Source organism: Rhopalosiphum padi, chromosome 1 (assembly GCF_020882245.1).
Source record: "Rhopalosiphum padi isolate XX-2018 chromosome 1, ASM2088224v1, whole genome shotgun sequence".
NCBI lineage: Eukaryota > Metazoa > Arthropoda > Insecta > Hemiptera > Aphididae > Rhopalosiphum > Rhopalosiphum padi.
In genome coordinates, this window is record NC_083597.1 from 66,084,579 (window position 1) to 66,098,922 (window position 14,344).

The 14,344-nt window shown below is 29.2% G+C and overlaps 1 protein-coding gene across 2 annotated transcripts in view; it reads left to right on the forward strand.

Annotated features, from left to right (window-relative positions):
• LOC132932156 (band 4.1-like protein 4) overlaps positions 1-14,344 on the forward strand; it is a 145,950-nt gene that overhangs the window by 55,266 nt on the left and 76,340 nt on the right. For both annotated transcript variants that reach the window (XM_060998393.1, XM_060998394.1), the window contains exons 3-5: positions 8,167-8,271; positions 9,804-9,846; positions 12,701-12,779. In XM_060998393.1, coding sequence (XP_060854376.1) covers positions 8,167-8,271; positions 9,804-9,846; positions 12,701-12,779 — 227 coding nt within the window. The remainder of the gene's footprint in view (positions 1-8,166; positions 8,272-9,803; positions 9,847-12,700; positions 12,780-14,344) is intronic.

Genomic DNA, 14,344 nt, shown 5'->3' on the forward strand with positions numbered 1-14,344 from the left:
CGTTATGAATTTATATGTTACTAGTACAACGCTGTATAAAGATAGACAATAACATTTTATAGTTTTATAGTATAACAGTACAAGTCGGTAAAAATGTCTTTTCGTTGGTTGAATTAATATGAGAGTTATAATAAATTATTTTACAAGTTAATTTACACATTTTATAACACAGCTAGTATAGGTATATACTAATTATTATTATTATTCTGACTCGTGTCTTGAAAATCTTCAAAGTTCAGTAGGTATACCTCTATTATAATGTTTTAGGTACAATTATTTACTTTCCATTTTGTTCTCGATTCGCTTGTTGTTTATGTATTTTATAAGAATTATGAATAGCTTACGCGATATTAATAAATATACGTACCTATATAACATTCATACAATGAAACATATAGTTATAGCGATCACACTGATAACTACACATTGAGACGTAACACATAATTAAAATAAGTGATTATATACTTTCTTTTTCAAAGTAAAATGTTTTATTTTTTTTGATTTGCATACAATCGAATTGTTCAAAAGTTAAATTTTCCTCGTGCATGAGTGAAAAACTTTAAAAATATTATTATCTCTGAAAATGAAAAATAATCAAGGGATTAATCAATCTTTTAGAATTTTGTACACCGATGATTCATGCCCGTCATCTATACTCTGATCGTGCACACACCATATCATCGTCATCGTACAGGTTGCAAGTACAAATATATATCTACCGTTGTGTTTTTAACGAACAATACTATTATTTTCACTCGTATGATCTTCAAACACGTCTGCAATATCCTGGAATCATGTGTTTGCGACGTTTGCGTTCTAACGACGAAAGGGTAAACATAATAATATTTCAACAGTATTTGGTGAGCACGATCAAATTCTATACGTACACACTGTGACACTGTGCGTTGTAGTTACTACACATAACATAGAATGTGCCCATGAAAGGCAAATGAGCTTATGTACTTACGCTTGCGTATATAGTATATAATGTATAGATACACACGACGCGAGAGCGGTTGAAAATAATACCTTTAAGGAATAGGTATATTATGGTTGATAAAATTTCGTGTTCGTTAAAATACACATATTATACCCGCAGGTATCTAATATTAAACTCGCGGTGATTTATTTAATTACGTCTGGTAATAATGTATTACGTAGTATAATATAATATTATGACATTGTATATTATAAAAACTCGTTTGATTCGAAAATAGGATTACTGTACGTGCGATTTACGTGCATCCATCCCGCCATAACAGCACGAGCGACAGCGGAGATTATGGGTTAAAATACGCATGTAATATTATTATGTTATGTTCGACGACGCGTGGAATACGAAAAAGCGGTATCGACCATAGCGGGAGCGCGACACCAGCTGTTTCGCCGCGGTACCGACAGGTACAATATAATAATATATTGTTGGATATACCGACTGTAATAGTCCTGGTATTAGGATGTATACAACGCGTAAAAAGACAATTAAAACGATCTGCAACGCAATTATTGTATGTAACGGTGGTTCGTTTTGTCGTCGATAATGAGCTGTCGTTGACCATTGCCATCGCGCGTGTAAGGCAACTTGGCTGTGGCCGGAGTGGGGGGATCGTAATTGCGATATAAGTTATCCGGGGAAGAATTTATATTCCTTATGAATAATTAATGTTACCGTAAATGGGGGTTTTGAGCAAGATGTTTTTATCAATGCGAGAACACATTTGGGTATTACAACTCTAATAATATTATTTTAATTAATACTTTACTAAACGATTTAAAGACGGTCGTTATACTTATTAATGTTTCTTCGGGATCACACACGATGATGGCTAATGTTGAACTAACTGTAATGTGTTCAGTGTCGGATCTAATTCTCGGAAGTCTGGGTTGCAACTACTAATATTGGATGTCCTATTTTAATAAAAAATTGGTATTTATAAATCATATGATGATTATGGCGCATTAAATATATATACGAGTATATATGTTTATAATATTTGATAAAAGTCAAGACGGAAAGAACATTTTCAACTAGGTGTAAATGTTTCATATTATGTTCCTTTAAATTGGTTTACAAATTATAAGTATAGGAATAATAAAACGGAGTCAATTTTTTTTTTTAAATATTATTTTTGATACGTTATCACTTTATAAACAACTTCAGTCTTTACAGACAGTATCTAATTCAGATGTAGGATGTAATAAATTTTACGGTTAGTACAGTGAGAATTGATTACGGTGGCCGAGATAAGTGTTATACCTAGTAGGAAGTCAATGATTCCTAGCGTTGTCTGATTGAATAATAATATATGCCACTGCACGGGCGACGCGTTCCTGAAAGTGCATAAAATATTAAAATATAAAAAATTTTGTTTTATAAAAATATATCCCAACCAACGAATATCGGCATACCACGGATAACTATGTTAAAAATAAAGCGTGTTCAACGAAAATTATTTCAAAGCTTAGCGTGTGTTATCATTTGGCTTATTGTTTACAGCCTGTTATGATCATGCAAATGAGTGCATTACTATTCTGGACGGGTACGATGGTACCCGTGGGACCAATAAACAAATAGATGCCAAATAGTTTTTAAATTATTATTATTACTTATCGTACGTTCTACCAGTGCATTTTCATGTCAGATATTTGTGCGCGCAGTTTTATTTTCGCATACGCCAGGATTTAATATTAAACTCGGTGCAATGCCGCTGGGAAATAATTTACCAAGCACATTACGCCGTACTCGTGGAATATTGTTGCGGAGCATAATAATTAGTACGAATGCGTGCCATTAATTCGATTCACCGCGATAAAATATAAGAAACTATTCCGTTTGTTTTCGCTTGAAATGTACGCACCGAGTTCATTCGAAAAATTAGCATTAAAATCGATTGCGTGTCTTCAAATTACATAAACGTGGTGTTAATGTCTACCATTATTATGATGTTTATATTACACGATGTCGAATACTTTCCAAGAGGTTAGAACTTTACAACTCGTGTGCACATTAAAAACAATGCGATTTCGAGAAATATTTTATATGATGTAGGTATTCCGTATAAAGTCGCTATTACAATTATTTTACTCTCCATTAGTTTTAAAGGTGTATTATAATCTTTTAGCTAGGTACTTATATCATATTATTATACACAGTTATTTATCAAGCATGATCTCTCTATTTTTCTTTCGACAATACTGCAGTAGTGCAGTTATTCAAAATCGGAGTTTTGGAATTTTAAAGTATACTTTAAATCATATTTTCAAATTTTAGATTTTTGTTATATTAATTGAATTTATAGAATTTCCTGTATAAATACAAACTTTATTTTTTTAAATGATAACATGTCTTTTTAATTGTAAATTATTTAGCGGATATTTTGTAATTTGTATTATAATATTTATTATAATATTAAGTATTATAAACACTAGATCCAATAATATATCAATCAAACATTTAATATTTTTGTAAGATCATTTATAAGGAATTTTAGCCTTAGAATAAATATTTTAGTTACTGAATAACTGATTTTTTAAATTTTGAAATAGGTACATTAAAATTTGTAAAAAAAATATCCACTAAATAATTATATAATATTATATACGAAACGATACTATAATTTACATTAAAAAAGGGGGTTCTCAATATAAGTTTGCATCGCTACCGGGTAGTACTTAAGTAGTATAAAAAATCTCAATAGTTTTAAAATGTGGTCTTTATAAGTATATATTATATTTAAAAAAATTCCGAGAATCAAAATTTGAACAAGTTTATTATTAAATAGAAACAATTTAGAATATCATATTTCATGTATTTTTTCTTGACATGTACACATCTCAAGCCACTGTACCTATTTGTGTTAGTGAAGGTTTTTAAGTGATAATAATATTATGTCTTCGGAGTTGGAATAATCAACAAAATGATTATCATATTATTAGAAATTACTATAGGTTTTATTTTTATACTTAATGAAATCTTTTAATTCGGTGACCCAAAATCCAAGCAGTCGTGGCCGTAGAAAAATTGTATATAAAAGTAACAAACTAGTCAAAATATTTCAGTTGCACTTGATTATACATTTATAAAACATAACACATGATTAAATCAACCGTCGAAATATTATAACTTATAATACGTATCGCAATACTAGTAGTTTTGTACGCCTTCTCGCATCAATCGTTCCTATATTATACACACTTTTCTTACGGTTGAACGACATACCCTGTTATGGGCAAACGCGATATTATTAAATACAGCCCACGCCAGCAATCCATACAGTTTTCAACTACATCATTACGTTGAAAGGGCCCAGTGCATAGTACAAGTGAACTGTAATAATAATTGTCATAAATCATACGCGATGAAGTCAAAGCGGAAGTACACGCGACCATGTATCACACGTTTTGACAGTGAAACAACTCTCGCGTCCTTGCCAAAATTAGTCCATGATAAGCGCAACTTACTATAATACTACGAAACTATAATAGTATAATTCCTTTCCTTCGAACGTTAAATGTGTTGAGAAGTTGGCTGTCTTAAACCGAATTAAAAAAAAAAATTGGCGTATGGTAGGTATACAGTATTATATTATAATATTTATTTACTGTAATTTATTAAACATGCTCACTTCCGTCTATTTTTATTTTAAAAATACATTTATTCAAATAATTTGAATCATAATTATTGTGATTTTTGAAATGTTTAAGTATAATATACTATATTTTCAATTATTAAGATTTTAGCAACTTGTTTTCAAATAAAAATTGACCTGGCATAAACATTTTAATAATCCAGAAACTACTCGTTGAAATCTTGATTTAGATTAAAATTTTTTAAATAATTATCTAGTTAATAATTCACTATAAAAAAGGCCCTCAATTTGAAAAAAAAACAGAAGTCTTCGTCGCTATAAGACGCTAAGTTACGTTAGGTTAGGTTTTAAGTATTTTAAAATATGGCCTTTAATAAATACGTGACAATTCCAAAAATCAGAATTTGAATAAATTCATTATTAAAGGGGGAAAGGGTGGGGAGTGAATATTTTTTGTGAATCACTCTCTGTCTCACTAAATAATGTAAATATCTTACTTATATATGAACCTACGTACCTATTTCACAATAAGACGATCATACTATGTACCTATAACATTTGAAACGCGTTTTGATCCACGAAATCACAAGAAAACGAACGAATAACAGAATAATATTGTATTGGAACATTTTGTGGCTATTTAATATTGCAGACTTTTGGGTGAAATATTATTATAATATCGCTGCAGTATAACCGAAATGATCGAGTGTAGAGTGCGTGTGTGGTATATTAACATGCGGAAGTATTATATCGGTTTCGGCGAGATTGCCTATTAAACTGCTGCTCGGCGACCCTTTTATCGTTTTTGATAAATCGATGAGGATCCCGTGGCAGTATCTGTAGCGTATTGTGTACGCCGCAGACGAATGAATTCTCCTCGGTCGTTCTATATTAACTGGATGCAACGCCTATCCGCGACGTAGTTTCCCTTCATGCAAGTTGTATGAAAGTAGTTAACGTCTTAAGTGCACAGTGGCGGTGGAAAGGCGAATAGTTATCTATATAGTATTATTATATACGTAGGTATATAGACATAAACTGCAACGGCGCGCTGACCAAGACGAGGCTTTGTTTGATTGATGGTTTTCGCGTCTCATGAATTATGCATGTCTGCGCGTGTGTGTGTTGATGTGTGTGGGGTCTATTTTCCGGGCGTAAAAATGTGAGTGGTATAATTTCCTTTTCACTCCTCTCCCCTCGATACCACCCGCGACGACTTTCTTTTTGTTTTTCCCGGGAACACTTGGACGCATTCTGCCGTGTTGTTATTTTGTTTTATATATTATGTGTAGGTATATACCTATACAAGCATTCAAAAACGGTAACTATCTTAAGTGTATATAAAATATTGAAAGCGTGTGTGTGTGTGTGTGTGTGTTATGTATATGTGCACGAGACTGGAATAAAAGAGAGTAGGGGTGCGAGAGAAGAAAATAGGATGAAATAGAACGGAAAGGAACGAAAATTGTTTTCATTTTCATTTTCGGCTCATTATTATTCGTATAAATATCGATTAGATGCCCAGAAACGATGGGAAAATCTGCACGGTGCACCTTTATGAAACAAATTTGAAGATGTCTTTAAAAAACATAGCGTATAATAATATTATATTGAAATTAAAAGTTATTTTTCATGTTTTAACCAAATATGTTTTATTTATTTTTGAAATACTTCAATCTATAAAGAAATAACTATATAGTATATATATACTATATTATATAATATTAACGTTGAGAAAATTACACATTATAGTAAAGTTAACATACATAATAATAACATATCGAAAATCGAAATAAGTTTTTTGTTAAAATATATATAGGTTGTTTCATAAAGTGCGCAATTTTTGAAATGCGTGGGATTTGTTTGTTTGAAGATTTTTAACCCTATCTTAATTATTTTTGTCACCTATTATCACTGTCATTAGAATGTAATTCGTTTTTATTGAACTTAATTGTCATGGGGCACTTCAGTAAACATCAGCGTATTTTCAAAAATTGCGCACTTTATGAAACACGCCAAATATCGTAGGTTAGGTTAATACATCGTATATAAATTTTACTGAACCTCATAATAAATCATAAGATAAACATTTCTTAATATTTTAGATTTTGATTGAAATAAATTAAATTTTTCAATTTAATAATTATTTAAACTTTAACGATAAAACTATTACATCATAACTTTATTATAAATAGTAATAAAACAGTTATAATATTATAAAATTAAATCTGTCTTTAAGTAAATACTAAATAGTATACATTTTTGAAAAATAATATAAAATAAATGTCGTTGTTTTAGCATGGTACAATTTAAACATAAAGTAGATAATTACTTAGGTAATTAAAATGTTAGAACAACTCGTGATTCATTATAATAATATACAGTAGTATTATCATTAGTCGGATACTTGTGTTTGAACTCGAAAAATGTTGTGAAAATGAACAAAAATGAATAACACTTACTCGGAGGATCTTTATTCGAGAACTATAGTTCGCACTCGAAAGTTTTATTACCGAGATCATATCGTATTTTTATGACCGTCTAGCTCATTTTTTTATACTACACACCATTAAGAGAAACTACCCGATGAACAGTTTTATGCGAGCCACACCGGTGATTTTATGTTGCTCAAAAATCACCAACCTTATAGGTATTACTTTGAAATTTTATTTTTTACTTTAGTAAGACGTATAATATTATATGGTTTTTTTCATGTAAAATAAATAACTGAAGCTTATACATTACAAATGTAAAATATAAAGTGCATTAGTTGTAAAAAATGTACCTATTATTTAAAATATTGTGTAATTGTTACTATCATAGCTTGAAGTTTATAGTTTTACTTAACCAAATTCAGGTTAGCTGTAATCATTATAATATAATATTATAATTTAATAATTTTATCTAAATATTGGTAACTTATAAAGTTATAAATTTCATTATTTGATGATGATTATTAAATAAATATTATTACAATAATCTTACTACAGATATTATTGGCTGCAGTTTAAACTTAAAACAAATCAGACTTTATGATACCTAATTGTAGGCACTTGAGTGCTTTATTGCATCTATTATAACATGATTGACATACAAAATAATTTCTTAGTAAAATATCTAATAAATAATAAATTAGTAATAAACCATACAAAACACAATGTCTCGAGTTTACATTTATAATATATTTCACATTTAGTATATTTATGTAAATTATTTCTGTTGAATAAATTTAAATAAACATTTTCTTGGTTTATTTTATATTAATAATTATTGTTTCAATTGAGCAAAAATATTGTTCTGTGTTAAGTTAGATTATCATTTTTTTAATTAAAATGCCTTTGAATATTATTATTAAATTATATATTTGTGAATTGTAGAAACTAGATTGTATTAGAATAACCATAATGTTTATAATTTTATTCTTTTTAAACTTTATTTCTTATATTGCCATATAATTGTATATACTCTACTTAGGAAATTGTTATTTTACGTGACAACCATTCCACTTATATAATAGAGTGTTTTAGATTAAATTATTGATAACAAAAGTAATTTATTTAATATTTTAATTTTTCAGGGTTCGAGTTTGGGTCAAGAAGTTTTTGATGTGGTCGTGAGGCATTTAAGCCTTCTCGAAACAGCTTACTTTGGCCTTCGTTACTTAGATTCACAAAATCAAACTGTAAGTTCAATTACAATTTGTATAATAATATTTACTTATCACTAAGTATATTATAATTTATACTATTTATTTTACTAATATTGTTTATTCAAATGATCTTTGATTTAATTATTAGACTATACATTGGATAATTAAAATTTTTATGAGTAATAATAGTAATAATACAACTATATACAGATTTGAGGCGCGTCGCGCGTGAAATAAATTAATAGTCTTTTATATTGTGAATAAAACCGGTAAATCAGAGAATGCATTTATTTTATTACCTATATAAATAGGCAATATAAAGTAGTTTTTATAATTAAATATTTATAATGACATACGAAATTTAGGAATTGTTTGCTATAGGTAAACAGTGTTCATAAATAATAGATAATAATATCATTCATATCCGTATAGGATTATACCAAAAAGTCGTAATATTATAATATCTTTATTCGAATAGATTTAAACACCTATTCCCGTCCATCATGTATGTTCTTAAAACTGAATTTTTCTGCAATTATTAAATTTAGAAAATTATACAATTCATACGTTCGTAGATAATTTACATAAAGTATTATATTATAATACTCCTTCTTGTTGTTTGGGGGGGAATAAACATTCACTGACAAAACTTTGGTGTAAGTTTAATAAATGCTTATGGGTGTTAAATTGATTAAATAATAAAATGTCGAGACTATTGTTGTTTGAGCCTTCGGGGAGGATTTCTGAAGATAGAGATAGATAGTAGGATTTGAAAATGGGAATTGTTAAGATACTGAAGGTGGATAATTTATGTGCAGTAGTGAAGTTTAGCTATTTTGTGACCTTACAAATGTGAATATATATGCAAAGTTAAGATGTGTGTTTAGCCCTAGTTTGTAGATCAGGCCAATAGAAATTTATTGAAAAGTCTTTATTTTCATGTTATGTTCCTTATTATCAGTTTATATCTCACCTGTAAAAATAAAAACTTCAAAATTTAACTTCGAGTTAATTTAAACTTGAACTAGATCAGATCTTGATGTTTGATTATTGCTATAGTGGCCACGCTCATAAACACATCCATGGCATAAAGGATTAAGGATATGATATGAGCATAATTATATTTATGACTATTAGGAATAATAAGTCTGGAGATTTTCAATTGAAATTCATGTATTCTTTTTTGTGTATTTTTTTTTTTAAAAGTTGAATATTATTTTTAAATATTTTCCTTCTCTATAATTTAGACTCGAGAAAATGACCTTTTGTTTCGATTCATAATAATATACCATAATGATATACCTATATCTGTGAATTCATGTTTAGCACTCCGCAGTTAATAATGTTATACATCGTGCAACTTTTGTCGTATTATTTGTAATAATATAATAGTATGAGTGCAACTGTCTTATTATGTTCAATTATCATGATATTAACACAACGGTAGTGTTGTTAATTATTATGTACATTATATGCCTATATATATTATAATATACGTGTGTACTCGTATCTATGAACCCATACACGGCCGATAATAATTTATATTTTGTATACTTTTGTTTCAGCACTGGTTGGATCTTTCCAAGAAAATGAACAAACAGATGAAGGGTACGTATACACACATTTACACCATTTGTGTTAAATTCATTTTGACCGAAAGTTCATGGGTGACCCTGCAACCTCGGTTTCGGTTAGTCCTCCCGTCTTCCACGCGGCACTAACTTTTATTTACGTCCACAGGAGGGGGGCACACATACCGCATTAAATTGGATATTTATGCATATATTATATACATACATATTGTGTACACGTGCGACGCTCCTATGGTAAGAGGGGTGGGGCTCGGAGGCTTATTAATGGGGTTATTCGCGTGGTGCATACGCGTTAAAACCGTAATAATTGTATAGTTGCATATAATAAGCCTGGGCTATAACCCTTGTCAACAGCGCATATGTGTTCGGTCCATTTTTTTCATCCCACTGAACGTGTATATGGATACATATTATATTATACATTTCATAATCAGAACTGTTATAGACACGTAGTTCTGAATATCCCGGAAACTGAACCGGTGGAAATACCTTACAGATATTGAGTGATTATTGATTAGCTGCGAGTATGCTGAAAAACCATTTATTATTTTTACAAATACATAGATTTTTTTTTACCATTCGAGGAGTGTCGTGTTAATGTGATATGCAGTACAAACTTTTTATTTTCTACAGTAAAATATTGGATAGATGGTTCTTTTAAAAATGCATCTAACTTGAAATTTGAACGAGTAGTTTTTGAGTTATTAAACTAAATGTACTATAAGGATAATAGTCCTTAATAATATTTTTACATTAAATACATTTAATAATATTTAGTTTGATAGGTACTATATTATATAAGTACTTGGACATTTTTTATATACTGGTAAATTGGTATTAATTGTTATAGTTTTCAAATCAATATTGCTTCTGAATATTCTAAACCTATTTCAGAGACTACATGACCTTAGTACTTAAAGTTTGTTAAATTAGAAACATCTGGGTTTGAATTTTAGTTTAAGAATATCGAAATTTTCAACAAAAATCATCTTCCGAATAATTTATGTACTTTTGTTTAAAAATTCCGAAAATTCTTTTATAAATATTAATAAATAGAATTCTTGGTGAATCGCCACGTATAATTTATGCCACTATATTTAATGTTATGATCATGATCGTCGATGTCCTTAAAATCTATAACATTACGCTAGACTAGTCCTTGTACACCCCCCGCTAATACTATAGCAATAATAATAATAATAATAATAATAGTAATATCGTAACTGCTGTGCATGTTATTACCTACTGGGTATACACACATTCATATACGTCACCACTCTCTCGACCCGGGGGTTTTAATGGTAGTAAAAAACATTTCGATTAAAATCGCCAACGCTCGTGATTTACGACCCATAACGCGCGTATTGGTTGTGGCTCTTTCCTCCTCGTACTCGACCTATATTATAATAAAATATATACCGGAATTATTTCGAAACGCGCAATAATCCGACACAACAACATAATAATTCTTCATAGAAAAATCGATATATTTATCTTTTTCAAAAACGACAAAATTGATTGTTGTACACCGAGAATCAAAACAAACATGTAGATACTCGTTTAAACAAGTTTAAATGAGTTTAATTTACAATAAGACACTCGTCACCATACATCACATTTACAAACAATACTCCAAATATAATATTTATACTTATATAATGAATAAAATTATACATATTTAGATATGACATGACTTGCATGTCGTACTTAATCGATGATTCTAAAAATTGTATTCATTTACATAAAATAATTTGATTTTTAATAAACTAATAACTGATAATTACGAGAATTCAGTTTGATATTTTTGTTTTATTGTTTAACAATAATTTAACTATCGACTTCTTACGGTTACGACATATGCGTACATTGCTTGACGTTAAATAATCTCATTTTATAAGCTCACGATTTCTGACAGATTTAAATCTTAAAAATAATTAATAATTAATGAAGAAAAAAACTAAGATACTTTTAGAGTGGTTGTCTTTAATCAAAAATAGCGTACGTGAACAACTCAAACAAAAATGAAGCGCTCGTGAGAGAAAGAGAGAGAAAAGATCAATATTTTTTTTAATAACGAGTAACTACCGGTGGAAACCAATTTGGGTGTCCATTACTTTTGCTTGTGTTTTAAGTAGTTGTAAAACGTGCTTGTAATTAATTTTATGACATTAATTACGCCGGATATTTCCGCTTGTGCGGGTGGGTGTAGATAGTAGAAATCCGTCGGAGAGTAGCCGCCCAGGTAAATATCGCATTTTGTTTTATTGGCAATATAAAAACAGAGCGACGTCTTTATGCTCGTAAAGAAAAAATAAGTAAAATAAATCACGAACGCTTTTTAAGATCAATTTTGTGGGCAAACGTTTCTTTTATTAAAGAATTCTCGGAAAGATATTATTTTTTTATTTTTTATATTCAGTTTTTAGTGATTCACCAACTAGTAGCTATAGCTACACTCAGTCCTAACATGATGCATTTAGTATTATTAGGTACATTCTGAAAGTTAATTCTACTGGGAAAGTCAACAATGTTGGTACAAAGTTTGATGCACCACGTTGACTAATTGGTCCCCATACTTTCGGCGTCATCGTCGTACGATGGTGTTTTGTATACACACCTATATCCGTATACCCTTCATGATATTATGCCTTATGCGTGTCGTACTGTTTTGTGTGGCTCACAAACACGACATATAGGTACTCAAACTTAAAAATATTACATAATTCATCTTACTGGTTTCTTTAGTTTTCTACACAGAAATCGTATTATATAATAATATTGTTTTGTTTTGAAAACAAAACAAATAAATAATATTTTATGTATAATAAACTTATAAAGTTTTTTTATGAATTTTTATTTTGGAATTTTAGGTAATGAAAATTTCACGTTTTACTTCGGCGTGAAATTTTATGCCGCTGATCCATGTAAGCTGGTCGAAGAAATCACCAGGTAAGCTAATAATATATGACATTACCTACCTAAGAATATGATTATAATGGATTTTGTAAACAAGTCATAACTGGAAATACTCTAGATATTGTATATGACGATATTACGTATTGTTCATCGATGAATTAGATCTTGTATAAAAGTACCAACCTATTGCGCCTACGCAGTAATTAGCTGTCTTGAAACCAAATGGTCCATCGATTTTATAGTTTTATGGCAGATGTTTTTTTATGTTACATCATGTTGTATGTTTAATAAGTAATTTTGAGAAATGGAGAAAACCTTGGGTGCGCAGTGTCATCATTTAATGATAACAGATTCACTAATTATTATTCGAATTCTGATTTTTGGAATGTATTTTAACGTACTTAAAGATAATATTTTCATACACTACGATGTTATATACCGTTTAATAAGTCCTATTATGAAACAATTTATTTTTATTTTTTAAGAAAAGCGCCCTTTTTAATGTAAATGTTAAGTAGCTAATGATTTCTTTTTGATAAAATTGATATATTAAAATTGATTTATAAAACTTAATATTTCTAGGATAATAATCCTTAATAATGATATTATATCAAAAATAAAATATAATATTTAATATAATATTTAGTCTATTACTCTTAAAAATGTTTAAAAATCATAAAAGTCTAATATACAAAAATTAATTATTATAATTTTTAAAACAATTAACATACCTAAATTAATATCCTCAGTACATAAAAATCTAATAATTTAGAAATTACTCGTTTAAATGTTGGTTTATAGACACTATAATTTTTAAAACAATCATCTGTTATGAATATTACTATTTACAGTAAAAAAAATTTCAAAAAATTAACCCCCCCCTCCGAAAATTAATATTGAATACGTACTTGAAAATTTACAGCCTCCGAGAACACCTATTTAAAATATATTCCGAAACTCAGAATTTGAACAAATCAATGGGCCAGCTGAGCATATATGAATCATTCTGTATAATTTGTATCTACTTACAAACGATTTGTTATCAATGTTAAACCACTGTAAGATGTTTTAGAAGAAAATCATCGTAATACATCGTAATGGGTGATTTATAGAAAAAACAATAATAAAATATAGTAAGCTTTTTGTAATATTACCGTTGTTAAACGTCTATCGAGCGATCACGTATCGACAGATTGAAGTACGTGTACTCATAATTATTGAATCTGGTGATTTACGACGGTCTTAATATTGTGTATGTGTTTACTATCAATTGCCTTGCGGCCGGTTTATTGGTGTAGTAGTGGATAATGTAGTTGGTTTGACTGTCGCGTGGGCGGCAGCTGTAGTCGTTTAAAGCTGTTGTGCCGTTTATGCAAATAATATATTATAATTTATAATATTACATTTTGCGATATATGGGTACGATCGGGGTTTTTTTTTAAAGCCATAAACACGAAATAGAAAAATAGGATAGAAAACATGTAATCCTCTCTGACTCTCTCTCCTCAACACCAACACCACAGATTTTAGATCGATTAGATGATCAAAACAAATAATATTTGTTATTGATATTATGTGAATTTTCGGCGCATAAATAA